The 27,820-nt window shown below is 40.8% G+C and overlaps 1 protein-coding gene across 5 annotated transcripts in view; it reads left to right on the forward strand.

Annotated features, from left to right (window-relative positions):
* The window catches only part of Fam114a1 (family with sequence similarity 114 member A1), a 74,449-nt gene that overhangs the window by 10,095 nt on the left and 36,534 nt on the right, over positions 1 to 27,820 (forward strand). Inside the window, exons 2-5 of one of the 5 annotated variants that reach the window (XM_010625096.3) lie at positions 3,152 to 3,302; positions 6,331 to 6,453; positions 7,670 to 8,025; positions 20,754 to 20,841. In XM_010625096.3, the coding sequence (XP_010623398.1) occupies positions 7,678 to 8,025; positions 20,754 to 20,841 (436 nt within the window). In that variant the 5' untranslated portion in view covers positions 3,152 to 3,302; positions 6,331 to 6,453; positions 7,670 to 7,677. Of the gene's footprint in view, positions 1 to 307; positions 400 to 3,151; positions 3,303 to 6,330; positions 6,454 to 7,669; positions 8,026 to 20,753; positions 20,842 to 27,820 lie in introns of those variants that run through there. The other 4 variants (XM_010625098.3, XM_010625097.3, XM_010625101.2 and 1 more) reach the window with 4 other exon arrangements.

Raw genomic sequence — 27,820 nt, forward strand, 5'->3', positions numbered from 1 at the left:
CGGGCGTGTGAGTGTGTGTGTGTGAGTGTGTGTCGCTCTGGTCCACGCTCATGCACACACCCATACGCCCGCACGCCGGGTCTGCCCCCTCGGCCCCGGGAGCCTCCCGCAGTATGCAGTCTTGGCTCGAGCAAGTCTGAGAAGTTCCCAGAGTCCCGGGTCCAGGTCCCCGCAGCCCAGGGCGCGGAGGGAGCCTCCTCCCGGGGTGCGCCCATCCTTGGCCTCGGAAGAGGAGCTAGGCCTGGAGCCCCCTCCCCGCAGACCCCCGCCCTGGTCCTCGGCCACGCCGGCGAGCTCTCTAGGCATGCCCCGCCTCCCGTCCAGCCCTTCTTTGGGTCCCCCTCCCCACCACAGCCCCCAGCCCGTCCAACCAGACGCCTTGCTTCTCCCTGCAATCCGGTGAGTATTTCCAGCCGGCTCCCTCCGGACGCCTGAATTGCTCAGCCTTTCCTAGAATAGGAGGCTCTCTGCTTTGTGAGAACGTTGTGTCCTGCTGACCCCATCAGTTCCCATCCTGAACAGCTTGACGGATACAAGCAAGTGGCCTCTTTAATCAGTGGCTCTCGACTCCTTAAGACCTCAGACAACCTTCGGTGAATCAGACAGATCAGGCTTTATCCTCAGAGAACCCTGACTGCTCGCTCTTCCCTTTCTTCCACCTCCTCCACCTCCTCATGCCCCTTTCCTACCCTGTCCTCATTCAACAGCTCTTTTACCCCTGTCTTCCATCAAACCTGAGTTTGGGGAAAGAATCTGATTAACGTCTTACGTTGTAAGTTTTAAGCAAAAGAATGAAACTTTAGAGTGGAATCTGAGGCACAAATGAGCCAGTGCAGAAGGAATTTGAAGGTGGGAGGGGACCTTCCTGCATCTCCAGGATTCAGACCGTATTATTAACCGTTTACTTAGAAGACCAGGCTTATATCAAACTTCGTTCCTTTTAAATCAATATCAAGCACATTGTATTTCACTTCAGTAAATATTTATGGATCAGATATGAAACCAGGTGCTATTGGTCACAGTCCTGGAGGAGGGAATGACAGAAACAAACATCTTGAAGAGCATAGGGCAGTAGCAGAAGTCTGTGCAAGGTCTCGCAAAAACTTAGAAGCAGGAGCGATTGATTCTTTGGAAGGAGTGGGCAGGTTAAGGAAGATTTCCAAGTGAAAAGTGACGGGAGACTTTGGCTACCTAAGGGAATAGGAGTTTGTCACGCAGTGGCAGCAGAGGAGCCAAGGCAGGGAGTGTGGAGGTTTTTATGGTGCTGTGTGGAAATGATGAGTGTGGTGCGTGAGAGAGTTGCAGGAGACCGAGAGTGGAGCTAGATTATGAGTGGCCACAGTTGCTGTGCAACAGTTCTTACACTTACAGGATTCTTTTCTCCTATACTGGGAGGTGAACCTGGGGATTCGCACCAAGCTACACTCCCAGCTTTTTAAAAATGTTTTCAGTTTTAGACAAAGTCTTGCTGAATTGCTAAATCTGGGAGGAGGCAGGAGGATGCAGCCTGAATAACCTAGCAACCTACATTTTTAAACAGAGGAACAAATAGGTCTCATTTTTGTTTCGGAAAATTTCGGGATGGACACATGGACATGCCCTCTACTTGACACTCTGCACAGGAGCTGGGAGCCTTTCAGCCAGAGCCTGTTTCCCCTGTCCTTTGCTGAGCTGAGTGGCACTTTTTTAACTGGGGGAGGTGATCTCATACAGAGTATCTTGTTACCTCATTCAGATACTGCCAAGTGAGGCCATTAAAAAAATAAATCCATCCACTGCCACCACTTTTAATAATAAAATAAGAGACATTTTAATACCAAGTAAAGGACGAAAACTAAATTTGCAAGGTGAAGGCAGCTTTATGTTTAATAAATTTAGATTTATGAAAAATCTGAAATCTTGTCCTAATTTTTCTCCATCATCAGGGTCTGGGCCTAGTGCTGCAGTCAGGGATTGGACAGAATGAAGTAGTCAACTAGTGTTGTCCATCTTACTTGACAGAGGAGAAAGAGAGGAGGTCTAGAGAGAATGAGTGGGTTGTTTGCTCACAGAGGAATATTGCCACCCAAGGCCACAGTGCCAAGGCATAGTTCTTTCCACCTCAGTACTTCACCTCTGTCCCCTCTCACTCTTCCTCTGCATCTTCTCTTGTCTCACCCATCAGCCATCCATCTTAAATCTAGAGTTCATTCCAGATGCTGGGCATTTATTTGCCTGCTCTCCTACCGCCATGCCCTAATAACCATATCAAAGCCACTTTCAGACTCCTCCTTGTGTCAGATTGGTCCAGTTCTGACATATTTTTCTCTCAAACAGACTGATAGAGACAGTAACCTCATCTTCTGTTTTACACTTATTTAGGAAGCACTGGTGCTGTTGTTTCAGTACCTTGCATAATTCTAGGAGCATTTTAGGTGATGAATGAATTTGCTCATGAAAAACAACTAACTTATTCCTGGCCCACAAAGAGTTTGTGGGTTTTTTTTTGTTTGTTTGTTTTGTTTTTTGGTACCAGGGACTGAACTCAGGTCCTTGCGCTTGAGAGGCAGGCGACGGAACCACTGAGCTAAATCCCCACAGAGTGTTCTTCCTCTCCTTGGAGTTTCTTGAAGCATCCTCCTTGTTTCTGTGGCTTATGTCTCCTAGTTTAAAAGTCATGGTCATGGCTACAGTGATCAGTGCTCCAAGCCTGAAATCAGGAAGAACTTGTGCCTGTGCTTATGGAGCATCCAGGCAGGGATAGGAGTCACCACAGAAAACATCAAGTGTCTCACAGCCAAAGTCCTGGTAAACTCCAAAAGACCCTGCTCAGAAGCAGCTGTGCATTTACCGCAGTTTGTAGTGGTTTTAGACAAAAGGACACAATCTTAAAAATGATTACATTTTCTCTATCACAGTAGAATCCAGTATCAATAAAGACCTATCAGGACAAATTGGTTTAGGCAAATTTAAAGAGTTACGGTAGATACAGTTAAATACAAATTAGAAGTACACACAATTAGAAGTTAAATAGGTGACCATTTTTATTACTTAAAGAGTTATAAGCATCTAGTCTTTCTACAGTATACTTAAGTAAATATTTTAGCATTATCAGTTTAGCACCTTTGGGCTGACTTTTTATTTATTTATTTATTTATTTATATTTCCAAAGGGTTTGTGTTGCTGATTTAATGCAGAGCAGCCACAGAGAAGAGTTTCATTCCAGCAGTTTTTCTGCTCTTCAGGGAAATGACCTAAGGTGATTGGGCCATCAGAGATAGGTGAGGGTTGTGGATTCCTCCCCTGCCGCCTCCTACAGAGAGGTATGTGAAAAGACCAAGTTCTCTGATGGAGTCCTTCCACACACTTGCATGGGTATTAGCCCCCAGGTTACTACTCAGCCTGGTCTGTATGCTCATTGTCCTAGCTTGTTGTCGTTTTAGGCCTCTGTTCTAGAAGGAGGACATGGCCAAACTTTTCCTCAGCTCCCAACCTTGGAGTTCTGCAGTCAGCTAGCAGCACTAGAAAACCCCACTTCAAAAGGCAACAAGATGCTGGACTATGAAATTCTATGTGCTGGTCATAGAAAGCCAGAAGGCACCAGGACGTTCCTCCCACCAGTTCTCATAATGAAACACTTCCATTCCAGGAGTGAGAAATGATTTCTCATACTCCTGATGCTAATTAGCATCCCCTGGAATACCAATCAGCAGTTGAACCCCCTTGAGAAGTGATTATGGACTTTCAAAGGCTTGCTGAAGAATCCTGGAGAGCATATTCCTGATTCTCTAACACTTCAATTGTTCACCAACCACCCTCAGGGTGTAAAGTTAAACTAATTAAAATGCATGTATGTCACATGGTATGTGCTAAAATAGTTTAGAATCTATTGTGGACAGTGTAACAATGCATTTAGGAAAACTACATGAATTAAAATGTCTATAATGACTTTTATTTGCCCATAAATGCTTATCATTGTCATATTTATTCTCATATTTGTGTTTATAGAAAAGTGAAGTCGATTGGAGTTTCTTAATAATCCACCCTTAATAAGGATGTTCAAATTAACTTACAAACAAATAAAAATAGCAGATTATGTCTGTGAAAATGAAAAACATGGGAATAAAGTAAAAATGAAGCATTACTTATTCATCAACCCATTCTCCTCAAGATTTGGACCTAAGGACCTACATGGAAACAGGATAGATTAAGACAAACAAATATGTAGGATGTGGCCATCAAATAATGTCCTAGGCCAGGGGCCAGCAAACATTTTCTGTGACAGGCCAGACAGTAAATATTTCAGGCTTTTGTTGTGTTAGAGAAACTATAACAGTATATAAGCAGAAGAATATGTCTCTGTCCAGTAAAAATTTATTAACAACACAGACAGAGGGCAAGATCTGGCTGGCAGGTTGTGATTTGCCCACCCAGTGTCCTAGACCAGTCCTGAACCCAAAAGAAGTTTTCACAAAAATTTTATCAGCTTCCTAATTAATGACAACAGCTTTTCAAGCTGCCCCCATCAAATCTACTCCCCTCCCTCTCAACTCATTCTCCTCCCATAATAACCCCTTTTTTGGCACAGCGCCTTGTTGCATTCTTTACCATGTCAAATAGACTCCTTTGACAGCCTGTGGCCAGCCTTGAATGTCCGGTACATGGTATACCAGCCAGAAGGCAGTAAGCATGCTTTGTCTTTCCCACCTGGAGGCTTGTTTGCAGGAGCTTCGATGCTGAATACAGGTCAGCAGGAGTTGATTTAGACTATAAAGTTGGCATCTGGAATGTCTCCCAAACCCATGTGTTAAAGCCTTGGCTCCCAGGGTGGGGCTCTTGGAAGATGATGTGGGGCTTAGTGGGAGACTTCCAGTCTTCTCGTGGATGCCCTTAAAGGGAATGGTGGGACCCCAGCCTCTTCATCATTTTTACTTCCTGGCCGTGGGGTGAGCAGTTCTACTCTGCCACACGCTCCTGCCATAATAAGCAGCTTCACCATAGGCCCCAAAGGAACAGAGCCAACCAGTTATGAGCTAAAACTGCCTCTTCACTTAATGGAGAGGGAAAAGAATAAAAGAAAGACAATATGTCGCCACCTGCCTCGCAAGCACTAGGTCCAGAGTTCAATCCCTGGTACCAAAAAAAAAAAGACTGGAATTATAGAGTCACTTGGAAACACCTGCTACAATGAACACCTGAGTATCACTACTCAAATATTAATACAACTCATATGGTGTATTTATTGACCTTTCCTCTATGTGCAAAAAGAGTTGTTAAGTGCTGTATAAAATGTGAAAGCAAAACAAAGAAGACAAGACAAATTACAATACAATGGGGGTAAAGTTCAAGCACCTCTAATCAAAGAGAATTGTAACTCTCCAGGGAGGGGTAGCTACAGAGCACTCTGAGGATTCAGAAGAAGACAAATTAAATCCAATTGGAGGAACAAAGAATTAAGGAGGTAGTTGTTTTACCTGAGCCTAAAATGGGTTTTTAAAAGCAAACTAATAGATTGAACCAAAGCCTCCTGAAGGTCTATGGTGACTATAAACAGATATTCATTGTCTCATTTAAAGTTTGGAAGAGACTAGTAGTAGTGGTGGTGTCAGGACAGAGTCCCTTGATGCCAGCTGAAGGTGGGGCCTGATCTCAGTGGGGACAAGGAGGGGAGTCCCTGAGGATGTACTTTGAGCCGGGAGATGAGGATGGGAAGTAGGGGAGAGTGTAGCAGTGGGGTAAACTCAGTATTGAAATAGCATGAATCACCATGAGGACCTGGCAGTGAGCGTAGAAGAAGGGGCATGGACTCTTGAAGCGTGAGCATCACTCCAGGATGTGGTCACTGACAATGTAAAGGAAGAGGCAGCACTGCAGACAGGGTTCTGCTCTGATTCAGTCTCAGACATGGGCCCACGTTTCAGATCTGCCATTTATAAAAGTGTGGCCTCTGAGCCCCATTTCCTTCCTGTGTAAAATGGAGCTCGTCGTGTCTAACTCACAGAAGATAATACCTTTAGAAGGCCTAGATTTACTAGGTGCTCAATAAATGATAGCAATTGATACATATTCTTGGAAAGATGAAAAGTTTAGTCAGTCACATCTGAAGTTTTAAGCCTGGATTATTAAGAAAAATCTAGGGGTTGTTTAGAGAAACACCAAAAACAAGAAGCTCTGGAGTTAAGAGTAAGACAGGCTCCCTTGGGGACAGAAAGAGATGTCCAGCTGGGCTTTAGAACTACTTATTTAGAGGTGGAATTTAAAAAACAAATAACAGCACTACTAAAATATAGGTCATATCCTATAAAAGTAAATTTTTAAATATAAACTTTAATAATTTCTCTTGTATTTCAGAAATGTACATCCACCACCATCTATTTTCATCACCTCCAAGAGAAATGTACCCATTAGCAGTCACTCCTCATTTCCTCCCTTGAGCTCCTGAAAACCACTGCTCTTTCTCTCTATGGAATGGAGGTAGATATCTGAAAGCTGCAGTGCAGATGTGGTTCGAAAACTGTCAGAAAGGAATGTGACCCACCCAAGGAGGTCGAGCAGTAGGAAAGACCAGAATGGCTGCTGGAGGGGTCCAGCATGTTAGTGTGAGCCATGTGAGCAAGCCTGTCCCACCGTGCAGCCAGTGTGTTAAATGGCTTCTCAGGTGGCGTGGCTTCAGCAGCAACATGAGATTTGGCCAGTTGGTAAAGACTGAAGTCGACTGAAATGCCCACTGATTTGCCTGAGATTCGGCTTACTGTGTAGGGAGAACTCTTTGCCTTCCTTTTAGATCAGACATCCCCTTGAACCAGTCGTCTCCATTTGTGCTGTCCATTAAGGAGGCTGTGAGCAACATGTGCCCACGTGAATTTAAATTATTTAAAACTGAAGACAATGAGACGTTTAGTTCTTAGTTGCTCTAGCCGCGGTCCAGGTGCTCAGTACCCACTTACTGGACAGTGTGGGTACAGAACGTTTTCTTCATCACACGAAGTTGTATTGAACAGCACCATTCCCTATGATATCAATAACTTGGCTTCTAAAGGAGTGTTCTACTTGGTAGGTTACTGCATAACGGCTGCATTCTCTTTTGGCTTCGTATGTCATTTTTCTCCCTTTCACGCATGTTTCCCTGACTAAACTGTTGTCCAGCCAGAGCCCAGTCTTTGCCCAGCTTGTCCCCAACGAAGCACAACTGTGTGTATGTACGTCCTTGCTGTGCACCCCTAGTGACATTGCAAAGCTAATGACACCTCTTTTTATATATATCACCTTTCAAGTATTCTCTAAGCTATCTCATTCTTTGCTACAAAGGTAATAAAGTCAGATTAAATAATTTTGGTTCTGGAGGTCTGAAGTTTCCTCTTCTCCCACTGCCACATCACCTTCTCTTTGTAGTCAAATCTCCTTCTGGTTGTCTATGGAGACACTCCGGTAAATCAGGATAGCCACCCTCCCATCTCAAGGTCCTTAATCACTTCTTCAAAGTCGTTTTTGTCATGTAAAGAACATTCACAGGTTCCAGGGATTAGGAGATACCTTTGGAGGCCATCAGTCAAGCTACAATAAGATTATGTAAAGTTACTTTTTAGTAGAAGAAAGTTTACCACCACCAGGCCTAATTGAATTATTCAGTGCTTTCAGTGAAAGTTTAGCAATTCTCATTAAAGCATAAAGTATTTTTAATTGTTGACAGATATTAAAATGTCTGATGATGCTGGACATCAGCAGACTGAAGATGGAGCACAAATGCCTGAGATGCCCGAGATGCCCACTAGTGATTCTTTACCTGAAGACACAACAGTGCCCTACAGTTCGGCTACAGGTTCACATGAGCCAGCACCGGCAGACCCTGGAGGAGATGATTTGCATGAGAATGCAGCTGGTCAGGGTACAGAGACTGCTGCCCACAGGCACCCAGAGCTGTCCAGTGCCCTGGATCCCCCTCTCAGCAGAGAAGTGACTGAGGACTCACTTGCCAAGTGCATTGAATCTGTCATCCTCGAGGGAGAACCTGGATCTGAAATACCCCTGAGGGAGCAGAACCATCCGGTAAGAATGGCCATTCCGTTCATTTCTGTATGGGTTCTTCCTGACACCTACTATCTTAGACTGTTTTCTTCTATAACACAGTACCACAGACCAGGTAAGTTATAAAGAAAAAGGGTTATTTTGGCTCACAATCTGGTCCAAGGCCAAGGAGCCGCACAGGATGAGGGCCTGGCAGAGTCCTGAGGTAGAGCAGGGCATGGCATGAGAGATGGAGTCCACGGGAGACCTCCCTAGACTGGCTGTCACAGTACTCATTCTCTCCAGATGCCCATGAACCCATTCATCTGCCGGTCACCTGATGGGTTAATCCATTCAGGGAGACATCAGGTAGGATTGAGGTATGGAGGAGACACCTGTGGGTATGCGGGAAATCGATACAGGTGATAGAAAGGACCTTGAAAAGAGAGGAGATCTCTTTCACCCACGTCCTATTTCAACCCTTTCTGTAGGTACAAATTTAGTCTCTTTTAAAGGATTATCATAAAAGGTATTCTACTGTCTTTCTTGGTTATTTTTACTGAATTAAGTTAATACAAGTTATGATAAAAACACAGTGTATGTTTACCTTTTTTAGAAATGTATTGCACTAGAAGACACATTGCCATTAATCCCCTTCAAAATACTACCTGTGCTGCCCATTCTTCTTGCCACTTTCTGAAGCAGTTCTGGAAGGCCTGTCCTGGCTGCCCTGACGTCCTGAATTCAAAAACCTTTGATGTCAATGACCTTGCATTGTTATTTTCACTTTGGGGAAGAGCCAGAATTCACACAGCGTCAGATACAAGGAATAAAGTGGATGAGGACACATTGAAATTCTTTTATGAACCTGCCTTTCCTTTAGATAGGACTCAACAGCAGCTTTCACTGTATTTTTAACCCCATTTTGTAAAGACACTCACGAAAGAGGATTTCCAGAATCGCTTCACAAAGTGGCAAGAATGATGGGATAAGTGTGATCAAAGTGAGGGAGAGTATTTTGAGCAGGACTAATGACAATGTGTCTTTTGTATATTTTGATGAACGCTTGTATTAGAAGAAATCTATTTAGTGTCTAATCTTCAAATATTTTTAGTGTGTCTTTTTACTTGTCCTTTGTTAAATACTTTTACCCACTGTAGTACCGGGGATTGAATCCAAAGTCTTTGCCATGAGCTACATCCATTCCTTTTTACTTTTGGAGACACAATGGACCCTTGACTTATGAACTCAGTTTGTTCAGGAGGGCTGGTTATAACTCACATTGGTCAGTTGAAGGCTGAGGTTTCTCTACCCCACCCTCAAAGCCTCTTTCCTATATACAGGCAGATCTCTGTGTCCTTAGAGAGACACTGGTCCAGGATTTCTCAATTAACCCCACACAAGAAAGGATGTTGTAATGTTCCTTCCTGAACTCTTTAAGGGTGAAATCTGTATCTGAGACCATCTGGATGCACAAGCAGCCAGCATTCAGGTCATATCTCAAGGATTTGTTTGTAAGTTAAAACTAAAATTCCACCTGTAATCCAAGTTGTTTGTATGTCAGGCCAGTTGTAACTCGAGGGTCCACTGTAAGGTCTTCTTAAGTCCCTAAATTGTCCCAGCTGGGCTCAAATATGTGATCCTCCTGCCTTGGCATCCCAAAGTGCTGAGATTATAGGTATGTGCCACCATGCCAAGCTCATCATTTTTGCAATGATGAGACCAACTCTTTCTGTGTTGATCCAGAAGAGAATGAATTATTAAAAACAAAAACAAAAACAAAACCCTTGAATCAAAAGTTCATTTACAGTTTAGTTACTTGAATCTTGAATGTAGGTCCCCAAGGAGTGGCAGATTTAATAGGAAAACAGCCAAGCTTATTTGATCTCAGGTATATCTAAGCCTGATAAAATTTCAGAATCTCTTTTTAAAGGTCTATATGGGGGACTGGGGATTTAGCTCAGTGGTTCTGCTGCCTGCCTCACAAGCACAAGGTCCCAAGTTCGATCCCCGGTACCAAAAAAAAAGTCTCTATGGGAAAATGTTTGCTTTACTGAAAAATAGATGAACAAAATCCCTGGTAAAATAGCTTTGGAGGAAGTATACATCAGTATCTTCTAGAAAATTCATTTTGTGACCAGGTGTGCAGGAATGTCTATGTCTTTCTATGAGTGATTTGGATCTGCACAATGACTTTGGGTCTTTTTGGTCTTAAAATCCATAAGGCATTAAGCTCACCCTTGCTTGGCTCAGAGTGGAGTCTGTACCTTAGCTAATAGGGAGGTGTAAGCAAGATGAGGACAGAGAAGAGGATGAGACCAGAAGCCTACAAGATGAGGTCAAATCCCTGCTTTGAGAGATCATTTGCTTTATGCACTCAAAGAAGCCATCTCTGTCTTTGGGGCTCTTTTTCTATCTGGTCCATTTAGATGTACAGGCTCAGTCATTGGAGTCAAACTTTTTTGCAAGAATCTATTTGAAAATATGCACTGCATGTTGGAAGTGGAATCAGATTCTCTACAACCTCTTCCAGCTCCTTGACACCATGCTTTATCCCAGGAATCTGAGTGGTGTGGCTGCCTTCAGGATATGCACAGTCAACTTGGAGAATACAGTGCTGTATAAAAGCGATGACAGGGCCAGGGACTTAGCTCAGCAGTTCTGCTGCCTGCCTCACAAATGCAAGGACTGGAGTTCGATTCCCAGTACCCCCCGAAAAAAAGCAATGAGAGCATGACCCCGTAGCACACTAGAAGTATTCACTGGATACTTACATCATTTGTGAGGAGTCAAGAAGGTCTTCACCATCAATTCAGAGAGGCTTGTCTTGGGTACTAGCTGAGAGTGATATTTGTTAGGAGGGATCTAATGGGACTTTATTAAACACCATATTAGGATTCTTTAGAGGAACAGATCTAATATGAAATATATGTATGATTACACAAGGATTTATGAGGTGGGCTGGCAGGATCAGAAGTAGAAGAATTCTAATGGCTGGCTGTAGGATCAGAGGCAGAAAAATCCAAAATGGTCATCCATGTGTTGGAGGGTCCAGTAGCAGTCAAAGGTTGAAGGCCTGGAAGCTTGCTGTACAGTCGCTGGTGCAAGTCTGGGTCCAAAGGCTGGAGAATATGCATCAAAAGCTAAAGAGTCAGAGCTGGAAGGCAGAACAAACTGGAAACTAACACCCAAAGACAATGGCAGAGACTGAGCACCTCCAAAGCGGGAAACACTTTCTTCCTCTTTCCCCTTTTATTCTGTCCAGGCTACAAGACTGTTGGTTGGTTCCTCCACATCCAGGGTTGGTCTTTCCTCCTCAGTTTGCTGGCCTACATGTCAGTCATCTGCAGACACACACAGAATTTACTAATCTGCTAGGTGGATTTTACTGAAGTCAAGTTGACCAATTACAGTTGACAATCACATACACTAACCTATCAATACTTCAGCCCTAATCTCTAGTTTAATCTCTAAATTCCTAACACTCAGAAATGAGTTACCTAGAATCATTAAAAAAAAAAAAAGTCATCCTTGCTGTCTAACACCAATGCATTTAGTCAATTATGGCAAAAATAAAGAATTCCAATGTTACCAATTTAAGTACTCTCAAAGAAAAACTCAAGACTGTGGACTACCACCAGATAGTTCTTTTCCTAGAAAAAGAAAAGTAGAATATTTAAGAATAATAAATTGCATACTGGGAGTGGTTGTGCACGCTTGTAATCCCAGCACTCAGAAGGATGGGGCAGGAAGTCACCATGAGTTTGAGGACAGCTTGGGCTACATAGTGAGTCCAAGGCCAAATGGGGCATAGCAAGACCCTGTCTCAAAAAAATAAATAAACAAAAATTAATAAATTGCTTTCAAAATAGACAGAAAGGGAATACAGGCCAAGCCACACCAGAGTTTTGCATCTTAAACAGGATGAGTAGCACCTGTCCCAGTTCTGTCGGAATAGTTCCCTTTTAGGTGTGCAGTACATGACGATACTCAGTTTTTGGCCTTGGCAGCCAGGTGGACAGTGTTGCTATTTGGTCATACAGGGCAGTGCTTCCCAAATCTGGTGGTGAATTGGAATCATCTAAGGTACTTCTTAAAAAATCCAGATTGCTTGGCCCTATCTAGAGCGAGTCTTATTCAAAAAGGTCACAGAAGAAGCTGATACTCTGTTTTTTGTTTTGGTATGGTTTTTTTGTGGTACCAGGGATCGAACTCAGGACCTTGCACTTGCGAGGGAGGTGCGGTACCACTGAGCTAAATCCCTGGCCCCCTCTGTATTTTTATTGAGGAATATAAAGCTATTTATTGACCACTGTACACTATTATTTACAATGACATAAACAATATACAATAGGATAACATTTTTGACCACTTCAAAGTTTTTTCCTGGCTTCTGTGCAAACAGTAACCCAAATACTGAAAAGACTGAGCCTACATGTGAGGAATGAGTTGCAGCCAAGAAAAATATGCAGGTCAATAATTTAGATTGTGTAAGTTTTTCATTTATTCTAGCAGAGCCTAAACTGTGAACACCTCTTAACCATCTGAGTGGGTTTCCATGTGCAAGTCTTAGACATTCCGTGAATCATGACCTTTTAGGACCCAGATTTCAACTTACTGTAAAGGAATGAGTCACTGCGAATCTTTATTGTTCCTTTAATAAGCCTTACTTACCTAAGGGGGCAAAAGAACAGGTTGTGTCCAGTTTATGTGGGTGGGGAAGTTTTGGTAGTGATAAAATTATTTTTAGGAATTTTGCAAGAAAACTGCTGCATTTTTGTGATTAAAGACATAAATTCTTATATGGGAGCTTTGAAATTATTCATTTTAAACTGTCCAATTAACTATAGAATCATCTATTTAACTTGAAAGATTATGGCTTCAGGAAAACTTTCAATTTAACTAGAAGTGATTTCTTGGGTTGGTCAGAAGAGATGACATCTCAGAAACGTGGGTTTATCACCCATGGTTTTTGTTTTGGTGAATATTTAAAAAGGTTATGTAAGTATTTTATTTATACACACACAGACAAATAAAAACTCAGAATGCTCCCTAAGCATGTGCACTAAAAACAAGTTCTGACTGAGTTTGCCTATGGACAATTTCCCAAACGTCTAGAAAAGAAGGAAAAACATATCAGGCTATCAAATGCTCTTTTCTGATTAAGAAAGCAACGACAGAAAGCTTTTATTTGTTCAAAGTAATCAGGGCTGTTGATGCAAAACAAAACAAAACAAAAAACTCCCCAGTATTACTTTCAAAACAAACATATTAACTTGATTTCTATTAGAATGCATTTTTTTTTCACACTAGTAAATCAAATACCAAGACCCAGATATCATGCAAATTAGTATTGAGCTTCATTTTCTGGAAAAGAATGCCAAGTTAGTCTCCCTTCATAAGAAGAGGACCTTTCATGTTTGCCACCTTTGCCAGCCTCATCTGAATCTATTTCATGAGAAACATCAGTTCACCTCTACCATCCATGGTACCAGTTACTCATTCAAATCAAGACCTCTGGCAGAGCCTCGTGGTTTGTTGGCAGCATCTGTTTTCTTCTTGATTTGTTCTCATCACATCAGAGGTGTCTAGTTCCTTATTTGGGTAGGAAAGTTGTTGGTAGTGATGAAATTTATAGGAATTTTTCAAGAAAATTGCTGCATTGTGTTCACGTCAAATGCAGATTTTCTTTTTGTGTCATCTTTTTCTTTACCAGCTTTTTTGAGAATTAAGCTATGTGGCATTTTAAAGGAAGAAAACACATGCTTGTTCTGAAATACATTATAATTTAGCAGTCCCATTTGTATTTTTGCATATTTTTAAGAGTACTTTTAAAGAAAGAAAATAATTTTTCCCTAAAAAAATATGATGGCCTGGTACCATGTGGTGTTGCTTCCTCCAGGCCCTGTAAGTTAAATGCGCAGATTAAATTGGACAAGGGCAACATGTTCAGGTTGGAAAAGCATGATGCTGTTTGTCTAAACCCGAGGTGTGCATATACAGTTGCATTGTGGTGGGCACACTCCTCCTCCCAGCACCACAGTGATGCCGCGGTCACAGCCTTCCATAGGCAGCCCGATGGTGGATGCATGTATTTGCCAGCTTTATCTTTCAATCTTTCCATGAATGAGACAACAATTTTTCCTCTGTGAGGTAACACATTTTTTGTTTATGCATTTCCTCAAAATTAACTGAAGAACCCAGGACACAAAACATTATTGCAGGCAATACAATTTTAGAATATAATATATAGAGGTATATTTAGCCTCTTTTAGAAGTCAGTGGATTGAATGTCCTTTTATTTTAAATTTTACATTAATTAAGTACCTCATTTTTCTTGGCCTTGTCCATTAACATTTATCCATATGCCTTTGCAATAACTAGATTGTGAAAAGCTAACAAGTGATAACAATAATCTATTGTTTGAAGTGCTTGCAGTTGTCTTAAAAATGTTTTAGTTTTTTGCCCCAGGGAGATAAAAAAAGAAATGCTTTAATTAGCTCTGTAATTTTCTTTAGATTCCCATGTATGATCAGTATGCAAGTTTATTCTACTTCAGGAAATAATACTCCATCTTCCCTTTCATTAAACGTTAGTCCACCACAGATCCTCCTTTTTGCTTTTTCCATTTTGTTTCTTTCCCACTCGGGCAGTAGGCAAAGCACAGGAAAGGACCAACAATGGAATACTCTCAAACCTGCGTAGCAAACAGTTCTCATGAACTATTTTTTATCTCTTATGTTAATATTTTATTTAAAATGTGAATGTGGTACCATGATTACAATACAATGATTTGATGCAACTTCTTCTATAGAATATGGTGATGAGCCTATAGAGGGACAGATAAATTCTCACCATTTTAATTTCTTTGTGGGCTATCCTAAACTATCCAGTTATCACCACCATCATTTTCTAAGAGCTGTGAATGACCAAATTGGCTTAGAGGCAGAAGATTTCCAGGGCTGAGTCCCTGACCTCTGTTCCTCTTTATTTAAGTACAGCACCTGGGTGATCTCATCCACTTCCAGAACTCATTTCATCATCCGGACCCCTATCAGATATTCAGAATGCTAGTAAAAAGTCTACTATATTTACCAATTAAAATCCATTTCCACAATTCAGTATGCTAATTAGCAAAGCATCAGCTGTTAATAGAGACACAGATAATAGGATTGCTCCTTAGGGCTGCCTCTGGAGTGTGGCTTTCCTGATTATACCAGCTGACCTCCCTGGACTGGGCATATATCATTACAGTGCTGACAGCACTTGGATTATAGCTTCATCTAAGAAGCATCTATAATACCACAAGATGCACATTTTGAAAGATTCTGAAGAAAATAAATCATAATACTAAAAGATGGGGGGAAAAGTGAGAAGATAGAACATAGAGGCTGCTGTGGTTTGGATACAGCATGAATTTGTCCCCTAAAGGTGCATGTGTTGGAGGAGTGGTTCTCAGTGTGGTGATGCTGAGAGGTGAGACCTTTGGGAGGTGTGGCTTTAGGTCATAGGGGAAGTTGTCCAGAGAAGGGATTAAGGTATCTTAGAGAGTTCAGATCCCTGAATTCTCATGAGAGTTATTAAAGGGTGACCCTGCCCCCTGGATTGCTCTCTATCTTGAGATGTAATCTCTCCCACATACACTACCACCACTGAGTCACTCACTACCTGGAATCCTCACCAGAGCTATGCCAGTGGCAGTCCATTGCCCTTGGACCTCCAGAACTGTTAACTGTGTAAATGTTTTTTCCTGAGAGTTAGCTCGCCTCTGGTATTTTGTTATAGAAATGAAAAATAGACTAATACAGATACCACAAGAACAGAATGCTTTAAGGACATAAAACTGTTTAACCTTCAGATGCTACTAAGAGGTCAGGTAATAAAAAGACTAAAGTGAGTCCATAGCTTTGACAACAAGGAAGACGTTGCATTGCGACTTTGATGAATATAACTTCATTAAGTAGTGGCAGGAGGAGTCTTGCTGTGTTGCGTGAGGAGTGAAAAGGGCAGTAGACAGAAGGTACACACCTTAATTTTAAGAGGCGAAGAAGAAAGATGTGGAGCAGAAACTAGATCCACTTGAAAGTGTTATAAATGGCATGTGAGAGGTCACTCGGACACAGGCCTTATGAGAAAAAGCTTTATTCCTGTCTAGGTGTGAACAGGGACTGAAATCAGGGGTGCATTTCAGTATAATTTATTTTATCTGTGTGTGGATGAGCTGACATGGAGATAAAGATATCACAGCTAGCTGGGACAGAAAACTAAGTTTTATAAGGTTTGGGAAGGGGCTATGATCATAAGGAATGTTTATGACTGAGGGTCTAAAGACAGGCAGCGCAGGTATGCAATCACTGGCTTTTGCTGTGCCCAGGAGGTTGTATACTCAGTCCTAAATTTTCTCCATGGCCATCTGTCCTAGTAACCTGTTGTATGCCAAGAACAGCATGTTTGCTGTGGAGGTCTCATTCAGGTCAGAAAGAAACACTTTGTCCTTGTGATTTGCATTTGTTGATATTAAGATGGAGAAATTGCATGCATGATTAAATGTAGAAAATAATCAAAGACAGAAAGGATGAAAAGTCAGGAGAGAGGTTACCACGCCCACAGGGGTGGGTGTGGAGGTGGAGCATGGAGGTGATAGTGGTGACTAAGAAAAACACATTACTATTTCTGTAGTAATCCAAGGAGGACGTAATTGTGAGTCAGATATAGTACTGTTAGATTTATGTTAGGTGGGCTTTTGATGTAGGCCAGTGTATGTTTTGTGCATGGGGGGGAAAACTCAGAGATTTCATTTAATTTAGACAATTAGTATTCAGTTTATTAAGATTACATATTCAAAAACTCAACTTCTTCCTTAGGCTTTATGTTCCTCTCACAAATCTTACTCTATTTAGAAATCTAGCAAAATTGAACTTTCTGGGGCTTATGGTTAATATTTGGTCCCTTTTACCAATTAAAAAACATTCAAATATTTTAAATAACATTTAAAAGTGATATATTCTATTTCCTTTTTAAGTACCTCATTTATCTTCTTATACAAAACCTTCTGACTACATAGTAAGAGTTACAAAGCTATTAAATTTATAAAGTAGACTTAAAATTCTCTTAAATGTTATAATAGTATGTATGAAACTAGGAAGAGTTTAGCTTAAAATCAAAAGTCCAATAATTCAATTACATATTTCAATTGGTCCTCAAAACCTGTTACTCTAAATAGGTCAGAGTCCATAAATATTAATAGAACAGAAAGCAAATGTGCACAAAAATATTAATAACATGCTTTGATGCTTTAAACCTTTCTATATTTAATCTTTAAATCTTCCTCATATTTGAGTGATGTACAATCACCAAGGAAGAAAATTACTTGGAAATAACTGAGGCTATTTTCAGCCAGATAGTTCGATAGAGCTGCAGGTGTCTGGGGTAATTGACATCCTCCCCACTGTCAGACTGAGCCCTTTTTTAGAGTAGCAATGTCAGGAGTTACAAAACTTAAAAAGGGTTTGGTCTCATAGGTCCTACTGTCCACAACCCTGGATACAAGATACACACAGTACCTGATTCCTCATCTACCATGAAACAGGACAACCAGATATATAGGTTTATATATATGTCCCATCTAAGCATCAAAGGCCTTTGAATTTGATGGAATTGTAAGACTTGTAATGTTTTCTATTTATACCTTTGAACTTGAAAGCCTAAAATAAATAAAATTTATTATTTTGCTAGGATCAAACCTAAGTACATGGTAGGCAAGCACTGGACCACTGAACAAAAAACCCCAGCCCTAATAAATGTATTTTCTATTTAATGATAAAGAACTTTAAATGGAATACTTGCTATGTAAATATCTTTTCTATTTGAAGAACTTTGAACTTGATAGAATCCCACATTCTTTCATATCCATAGGACCACTCACTGATTATAGATATTCACATGATCTCTAGGTGACTTTTGGATATCCTTGATTAATCCATGTCTTATTTACTGTTACTATATGATTTCATTCCTCTGAAAGCGTATGGGGAGGAAGAAGGAGGTTGAGACAGTTTTCATCTGTTGGCTTCTGCTTTCTCTGTACTTTAGAACATGAAGTTATCTGTTAAAGGAGGGAGTTACATGGGAGGTGAGAAAAGAAGCTTTAAAATAGATTTAATAGTGGGAGATTTGAGTTGATCTATGCTGCCTATCAAAAGTGTGTGACAATATATCCATTTAAAGTGGAAACAATTTATGATGACATATACTTACAATTTATATTTAATATTTAGTTTTTATATTAAATGTATTCATTGAGTCCCTTGAATATTTGCCATTGATAAATATTATTTGTAACTGATCAAATCTGAGCTCAGTGCCAAAGAACTTCATTAATAAAGCAATCAGAGGAGTCATTTATTATGCAGCAAAAAGTTCTAGATTCCTTTAACATTTATTTCCATTTGCTAGTCAATTACCAGCTGTCAGAGCATATTAAATACTGTTAATTTGAGTCAGAAGCTGTCACCCCTAAGTGTATTAACTCTGCCTAATCATAGGTAGCAATTTGTGCCATGAAAGAATGTTATTAATCATCAGCTTACATCTGTCTTCATGATGGTATAAAACTGCCACTGGGTCCCATTGTTGAAGTGACATAAAACATTGTAGACACCAAATATGAAAGCTGACAGTCACGAGTTATGAGTGTCTTGATTCATGTTAACAAGCTTCTTCCTGTTTCCAGATTGAGGAGAAAATGACAACTTTGAAACTTTTTGCTTCTTAGTCTTAAAAAATGTAATTTCTTAATACTGTTGCTAAGTACCTAACATTCATGGAGTATATATGATATGCTAAGCATCTTTAATTACTTATTTTAATTTCCAAGCACCTGTGAAATTGTTGGTTACTGTGGTTTTTGCACTACCATAGCTTGCATTTTTCAATGAAGGATTAAGAGAATTTGAGTAATTATTACCCAAAATGGCTCAAACCCAGGCAGGCAGTTGAATGCCATAACCTTTTCTCTTCACTGTTGGTCTTCACTGATAGAATGGTGTCTAGTTTTTGCTAGATTCAGCAGTTAGGAATGCATTTGGTTTTTCTCACTTAATAGGATGGAAATGTAAATAGGTACTCACTTTTAGTATTTTAGCAGTGGCAGATCCAGCAACTCTAGTTCCCTGGACTTTCCCTAATGGCAGCAAAAACAGCTGCTTCAATCCAAGCATGATGCCTGCACTCAGGGCGGGAGGGAAGAAGGGCAAAGAGTTGGCACCAGCTAAGAGCGTGTGATTTATCATGAAAGCAAAAACATTCTCATTTGTATGTTTGTGGGTATAAAACTGTTTCACATGACCCCCCACCTTACCTGCAGGGGTGGAAGACAGAAGCAGAAGGGAATTGAGGATGGTTGATGAGCCAGCCTTGGGCCAAAGGTGTAAAATGTATAAGCTGTGTAGGAATTTTCCACATCTGCTTTAACCTCTTTCTTTTAAGTGGAAAGCTGTGGTTATCTCTATAGTTAAGCCCTAGGGTATTTATTCTTGTCCTGTTTTCTAGAATATGTTTCCAGATAGTAAGAGAAGGCTGTGGTTCCATTAATGGAGTCAGGAATTACTGGTTGCAAGTAACAGCAATTAAAGAACACTGACAGAGAAAATAGATGGATTTCAGTACTGTCCAATAAATATATATTAAGATACATTCCAGATACTCTTCTAGGCTCTGACTATGAATTAGTGAACAAAACTTATGTTTTTGTTTCTGTTTCTGTTTTTTGAGACGTGGTCTTGCTATGTAGTTCAGTCTGGCCTTGAATTCACTATGTAGCCCAGGCTGGCCTCAAACTCACCATCCTCCTGCCTCAGCCTCCTGAGAGGTTGGATTACATGCATATACCACCATACCCAGCATGGACCAAAACATTTTTTTTTTTTAAAGAGTGAGGAAAAATAAGAGGGAATATCACAGAACTCTCAGGAGTGCAGCAGGGCCTCAGGAGGGATAGAAAGGGCAGAGAAGTTCTCTGAAATCCCAGTAGCCCCTCTGAGCACATCCCTTCACTCTCCTCACCCTGCTTTCTCTTCTGTCCCTGGGCACTGTAGGAGGATGGGTCGGGTCATGGAGGCTGACTTGGTATCTTTTATTCCAGCAAGCAGCTTGAGCCGAAGCAGTCTCCAGTCCCAATTCCAAACACTTAAGTGAGAAAATGTGAATCCACTGAGGCCAACGACAGTCTACCTCTTCATGTGAGGGGTGGAGTAGTTACAGGGTCACCTGAGCAGAGGACACCTCACACAGGAAGGTGTCTTCCTTACAAAGCTTTCTGTGGCCATGATCTCCTCTGGTGCCTCTGTAGCCTCTCAGCCCACCACGCCAGAGGTGTGAAGGTTAACTGTACCTTGAAGAGCACATTTGTTCAGCTCTGTGAGAGTTGCTGGTGTCAAGGTTGTTCTGAATGTTTCCAAATCATTTTCGTGCTGCTATTTGTGTCTTTTCCCCCGCATAGCCTTGCCTGCCAGATAATGGGAGAAGTGAGGCTCCCTTCTCACTAGAGACCCAGCCTTTGGAGCCAGCACCTCCATTAATCAATTCAGTTCCAAAGTCCACACTGTAATGCAGGTCAAGGTATTCTTTCATTACCCACTTAAGCTGTAAGCCAGTGAGATAGAGCAGTTGTTGATGTTTTTTAACCTTCTCTTTGTTTCAAACCAGTGCATGTTTTTCCATTAGGAGGATAAACTGAATTGCTGACCTGCTGCTGATCTGTTTCTCCTCAGGCTGTGGATTCCCCTCCACAGGGAGGAGGATGGGCTGGCTGGGGCTCGTGGGGCAAATCTCTGCTGTCATCTGCATCTGCCACCGTGGGTAAGCATGAGCTGTTGCATTGGAACAAAGTTCAGAATCCTGACGGGATGACATTTTGATTGTACCATAGAGTGGTGGAGTTCAGCATTAGCCCATAAGCAAACCGTTTTTAGTGTTTACTTACTCTTCTAAGTGCTTCATGTGTACTAATGGATATATTCTTCAAAATAACCCTGTAAGGAGGTACTCTTTGTTTTCTCTATTCCACAGACAGTAAGCTGAATTATAAAAATACTAAGACCTTGTCCAAAGTCAAAAATGTCTAGGTTGGAATTAATAAGAGAATAACAATTGTTAATATACTGTATATCATGATCTCATAAGAATGGCCAAGATGTTCCTCAGAGTACAGGTCATGAAAAAAGAGTCTCTTGGGCTGGGGATTTAGCTCAGTGGTTTGGTGGCCTGCCTTGCAAGCACAAAGACCTGAGTTCAATCCCTGGTACCAAAAAAAAAAAAGTCTCTTACAAAGAAGATACAAACAAAAGGACAAAATCTTTTTTTCAATGAACAAAATAACTTGAAGATATTAGACCCCCAAAATAAAAGACTCAATCAAAAAAGGGGCAACTAAAATAAATAGACACTTCTCAGAAAAAATGGAAAAAAAATGTTCAACATCACTGGCCATTAGAGAAATACAGTTTAAAACTACATTGAGATACCATCTTATCCCAGAAAGAATGGCCATCATCAAAAACAATCAAATAATAAGAAATCCTGGCCAAGATGTGAGAAGAGGAACTCTTCCACATTGTTGGTGAGAATGTAAACTAGTACAATGACTTAACCACTATATTTTATTGTCTTTTAACATATAAGAGTTGAACTTTTATAATATATTCTTACAGCTTTGGAATTATCATCCCTGTTGTGTATCTTTAAATGTACAACTTACTTCTTGAACAACTTTCAGGTGACAAAATTAACCAGATCAAAGTGAAAAGATCATCTTTTGTTCTCTGACAACAACCTACAAGGGTGCAGGCCGGCACCTGTGGACTTGCTCCTCCCTTGGAAAAATGTTTGTGCTTTTATTCTCCTTCAAAATAGGAGTGATTTTCCTTTAGAACCAAAAACTAAAAATAAGGAATCTTTAAAAATTAGAGTAATTCAAGATAAATAATATGCTCACCAAAATTATACGGCTCTCTTCATGGTTTTTATCGTAAGGCGGAAAATGTCTTAGAAGTTCCCAGTTATAATGGTATCCCAAACCACTCTATTTTATAATGACTTTGGGTGCTTCTGAAGGTTCTGTTAGAGCTGAAGGATTTACTTTCTTATTAAATTTTAAATGTAAGTTTCCTCCACAACAAGTGGAAAAATCATCTGCCCTGTGGGTAGCAGTTACAGGTGTTCACTGTGCATTCTTAAAGGTAAATCTGCCTGTAATGGCTCTAGACCCAGCTGCTCACACCATTTGCCATTTCTTCTCATCAGTCAGCAGCTGTGCTTCTTCATTGACTCTGGGCTTGGCTGAACCTTTATAAGATTTTCTACCTGTAGACTGTTGATTCTTACCGGCTTGTGTTGTAATCTGACACTGGCACAGGTGCAACCTTGGTCAAGGTGAACTGTGTTCCAAGGCCCCCAGATTCTGGTTCGGACACACTGATAGATGGTGTTGACTTTGTTGCATGAAGAGCAGGATGAGATCTATGGCAAGTCCTGCTCGCTGTTGGCAGGCACTGTGGGCTTGATCTGAAGTCACTGTCTTCATTTGCAGCCTGGGCTTGTATTTGGTTTTCTTCTGAAGTTTCCCTGTGTCTTGATTAAGTACTAAGTCTTGGAAGTGTTACAGCCACTTTACTACCCTGTGTAGTTCTTGATCCAGAAGCAGGTAAAGGGTCCACTGCTTAAGGGCCAGGGAGAATCATAGTGCCAGTCACTATGCCATATTCCTGCTTGTGAATGGTGAAGGTGAAGTTTCTCTGGGATTTCCTGACATTTGCACATCACCTCATAAAATATCAGAATGAAATTCAGTTGCCTATTGCTGTACACCACAAATATAGAGGCTTAAAACAGCAAGCACTTACTATGTTACAGTTTCCTTGGGCCAAGAGTTCAGGTAGGGTAGCTGCTTCCGGTCTGGCCTGAAGTCCAGGTGTCACCAGCAGTCCACTCATCTAATGTTCACCATGGCCTGAGGCAACATGGCAGCTCAACCTTGGCAGATGAGGTGGTACCATTACGAGGGCCCCACACCGAGGATGAAGCCAGGAGCTGTGCCCAGCTGCCACCTTTGCTTTGATGGAGTCATTTTCAGGGTTATTCAGATTTTTGGCAGAACTCAATTCCTTTACAGGACTGAGGTCCACATTTGCTTGCTGGTCATTGGCCAAGGGTGACTCTTAGCTCCTAGAGGCTGCTCTAGGTTTTTCTGCAAAGCCAGGAGGATAATCTTCCCCATACTTCAAATCTCTACCTTTAGCCAGCCATGGTGGTGCACATTTGTATTCCCGCACTTGAGAGACTGAGGCAGGGAGGACTGCTGAGAGTTCAAGGCCAGCCTAGACTGTCACATAGCTAGACTCTGTCTCAAAAAACAAAACAAGACAAACAAAAAACTCTACCTTTAGGTAGAGGTCACTCCTGTTTTTAAACTCACCTAATTAGTTCAGGCCCACCGAGGATACCTGTGATTAACTCAACAATTAAGGAACCACAATTACATCTTTAAAAAATCCCTTTGCCTCCACCAGATAATGTGACCTTCACAGGAGTGAAATCCCATCCTATCCACAGTCCTGCACACACCCAAAGAGGACGGGGTTCTATAGAGTATATGCATCAGAAGATAAGATTGTGGGTGCCATCTCCCAGTACAGCCTACCACCCTTTCTCTTCTGTTGAAATCTTCATTTGCTGTTGAAATACCCCAGCAATCTTTTGTCTTTGGCTGCATGCTGAAACTTTGAAAAGGGAGTGAACCTTGGCATTTCCCCTTGTTGGCATCTACCGTGGCAAAGGTTTTGTAAGGAAGATCATAGAAAGTTTGAAATATACACATTCTGTGATTCTTTCTGGACAAACCTTGAAAAGACAGGCACTAAAATTGTTCATCAACAGGCCGGGAACTTAGCTCAGTGGTTCCACCACCAGCCTCGGAAGCACAAGGTCCCAAGTTCATCCCCAGTACCAAAAAAAAAAAAAAAATTTTTGTTCATCTCTGCTGGTCAGTGGATGCAATAGAAAGATAACTGAATACCATACAGTTACAAATTAATTCTAAAGGAGTATCTTAGTAACTTGAAGACTTCTGATCAAGATGTGCTGTGACTGTGTGCATAGTAATAGTAATAGCGAAAATAATAGCTATCTATGTATATTTAAAACTAAATAAGAATCTTTGTAGACCTAAAGCATGAACTACCTGTGAACCAAGATTGCATTCATGGGTTGCAAGGCAAGGATACAGGCAGCAGTGGTTGGGAGTTTGACAGAAAGGTAGTAAGGAATCATAGGGGTTGGAATGAGACTCAACCATCCATGAACAGACACTTTCAAAAGTTATGGTACCACCCTGGACCACAGTCTTCATCAAGCTGCTACCTTGGGATTGGTTGGGAGAGGCAAGATAGACACAGCTTCTCTTCCATACAGACATGATATCAATCCCAGGTCTTTGTAGCATTAACAGTTATCCTAGGGCAAAGAAACTTACTGGAAAACAGAGAACTCACAGCAGTAGACAAGCTCTGGGAGGTTTATAAATTGCCCGTGGAAAGTAAAGAAAGAGAATAACTACATGTTCAATTGCCATTGATCTCCACTCAGAAGCCTCATGTTACCCCCAGGGTAATTCCAGTTGTAGACAGGGGAGCAAAGCACCTAGTCCTTAACAAAACACGGTGCTATCAATGGAGTGCTAGAAATAGAAGCCACAACTTCATGCTCTTTGGTGAAAAACTGAGTCACAATCATTAGAAATGTTTAGAGATGGCAGGAAAGTAATTGGAGAACAGAAACCTTGGAAAGTGGTATTCTTTTGGAACAAGCACTGTACCCTGAGACCTGAGACCTGGTCTTGAGTATTACTAGTTTGTGATCACAAGAGACTGTCACTGCCTACCTACACCATGTACTTAACCTCCCCAAGATCCAGAGTTTATCATTGCTGTTGTTTAGAAAAATATAGGTAGGGAAACTTGAAAAATTCTAAGGCCTCCTCCAACTTCTAGAATATGAGTCCATATTCAGTGGCTGTATAGAGAAATAGATATTTGTAACCACTGTGCCAAGTAGAAAAATATGGGAAAGTGATTGGCATTTTGCTATGCTGTAATTTTATATCTTCTCTTTTGCCTCTTACTTTGGTCCTAAGGATAGATAAATCAGAAAATGGAACCTTTGCAATGCATATATATAAAATCAAACATTTCTCAGCCAACAGTTCTTCTCAGAGAGGCCTTACCTCTGGCATTTGTTTCATCCACAGCCATACTCTTATCACACATTCCCAGAGTTAATCTGCCACCTGTGCCTTTGACAAGTTTATAAAGCACAATAAAAATCTTTATTATCCAGGCAGAAACTAGAGTGGGAAATGTCAAAAATATTAAAACACAGAAAAGAAATATTTGAGGATAATTTCAAAGTGATATTGTGACAAACAGTTATGATTTCCCACAAGTGTCTTATAGACAGAACTTATTCTGAAAATTTATTGCTATGCCTAGGATGATAGACGAGTAATCAAAATGATTAGTGGCAATGCTGTAATATATACAAGGATCGTAAAGCAAAGCCTCAGAATAGAGAGGATAGAGCAGTTTATTTCTAGATATAGCCGAAGGCCTAATGTTTATTTGAAATTCCAGTTTTGACCGTTTTATGAGTCTAACCACCTCATACAAGAATACCTGAGGTTGGCTGGTAGTATGTCTGATTGTATATTTATTTTTTTAAATTACCATTATTTCTCTTTCCCATCCTGACCCAAGTTGCACTTTTTTTTTCCATTCTGTACATTTTAATGAGACCCTTCTACCAGCTGTCAAAAATAATGACAGTGTTTATTACCAAGGATGACAAACTTGTCAAAACAGTGCTATGGTGAGGACTCAGCTGTGCAAATCTCTCTCAATAGTATATGGATTCGTTTCAGAAGGTGACATTGCTGATGATGTGAAAGTTCTTGAGGATTGTTGATACAAAAGCTTGTGCTGATGCCTGGAGTTTGTTCAGACCCCTTTATATTTGATAAATAAAACACGGGAGTTCATGAATTTCTATTGGACTGCTAGGCAAATATCAGTTCAGTAACACTTCCTGTCAGTTTTGAACCTAAAGCCATCTGAGCCTCTGATTACAGTGAACTGCTGCCATCACTATGAGAGGGAAAACTTTTCCAAAGGGAGGATGGCTGGCTCCACTTTTTGCTGCAATATAGTTTACTTTAGTTAAGCATGGCAGCATGAACCATGTATTTTTCTCAACAATTGCTCTTCACAATCTTAAATTCATTGGTAGAATCGAAAATGTGGTCTACATTTTTAAACTGTTCCATTTCTAAAACTCAACCAAAGAGGAGTATATATGGTACAAACTTAGAGAAGAGCAATAAGCACTATCTATAAAGCTTTAAATGTTCACACCTTCTAGCCCAGCAGCCACATTGTTTACCTTTTGCAAAAGTTCATTAATATATATGCACACAGATGTTCAATGAAGAAGCCTATTGTAAGCATTTGAGATAAAGCAGTCAGCAAATGGGACAAAGGCCTGCCCCCAGTAGGGTTTCCATGCTAGTGGAAGAAGATAAACAATAAACAGTACATGCGACGAATAGGAAAACTACGTAGAGTGTCAGAAGATGGTAATCTATAAAATATACAGAGTACAACAGGAAAAGAAAGGTCAGGAATGCAGTTTAGTTTTAAAGAGGGTGATGAGGGTAGACACTGGGGAGGTAGTTTTTCAAGTAAGACCTGGAGGAGGTACGACAGTTCATCACATATGAGTAACTTGAAACAAAGTATCTATCCATAAAGAGCTTTTAAAATGTAATCTATCCATTCAGTGGAATACTGTGCAACCAGTAAAGAGAATTAGTAGAACAGAGTTCTAGGTTTCCCATAATAGACACTGAAGCAGAGGTTATGTGCTAGAGTTTCACTGTGATGTACTCTCAGGAACAAGCCTGGCAAAAGAGCAAATGACTAGGAAGCAGAACAGGACCAAGGGAGAAGTACCCTCTGCTGTGGAGAACTCAGCCGATTCTGTAGGAGCTTGAGGTTCAGGCTGACTCTTCAGAGATGTCTCCATTACTGCACAGGACGGAGCTTTTGTATCATTATCTGCCCCCTCTGTCTGGTAAGTATAGTATAGGGAACAGTATAGTCTGGGAACCCAACTCTCTTGGCCAAGGGCAATTCCAAGGGAAGCATTCCAGAGAGAGCTATCAGTAGACGGCAGCCCCAGCAGATGAACACTGTGACCTCGGCCCAGCACAGCCTCCACCCTGGTCTGCCTGTGCCAAGATTTCCACTGTGTGACCAGCCCCATTTGCATGTAGGTATATGCTTTTTTTTTTCAATATCTATGTGTTTGAGTGACAGGTGATCAGTTGACATATTACATTTTAATACATTGATGTAAATATTAATTTCTAATTTGCAATTCTCTTGTTTTTTATTTATTTGTTTGTTTGTTTATTGTACTAGAGACTGAACTCAGGACCTTCCACTTGCAAGGCAGGCAGAGGAGCCACTGAGCTAAATCCCAGCCCTCTTTCTTGTTTTTTAAAGCCAGCTTTTTTTTCAGGTCTTAATTATTTTGCTAGTCCCCTCTAAGTTCATAGACCCTATTTCCTATTATGTCTCTGGAGGTTATCTAGCAGAAAAAGTTGGGTCCATTTTCTGTTGTTTAGGTTTCTATAATGTTTGTATTTGTAAATATTACAAATGTCATTATTTAAAAATAAGCACATGACAAGATGCTCAATCTTACTAAAATCATCAGAGAACAGCAA

This window comes from Fukomys damarensis, unplaced genomic scaffold (assembly GCF_012274545.1).
Source record: "Fukomys damarensis isolate Sample0158 unplaced genomic scaffold, DMR_v1.0_HiC HiC_scaffold_35, whole genome shotgun sequence".
In the NCBI taxonomy this organism is placed as follows: domain Eukaryota; kingdom Metazoa; phylum Chordata; class Mammalia; order Rodentia; family Bathyergidae; genus Fukomys; species Fukomys damarensis.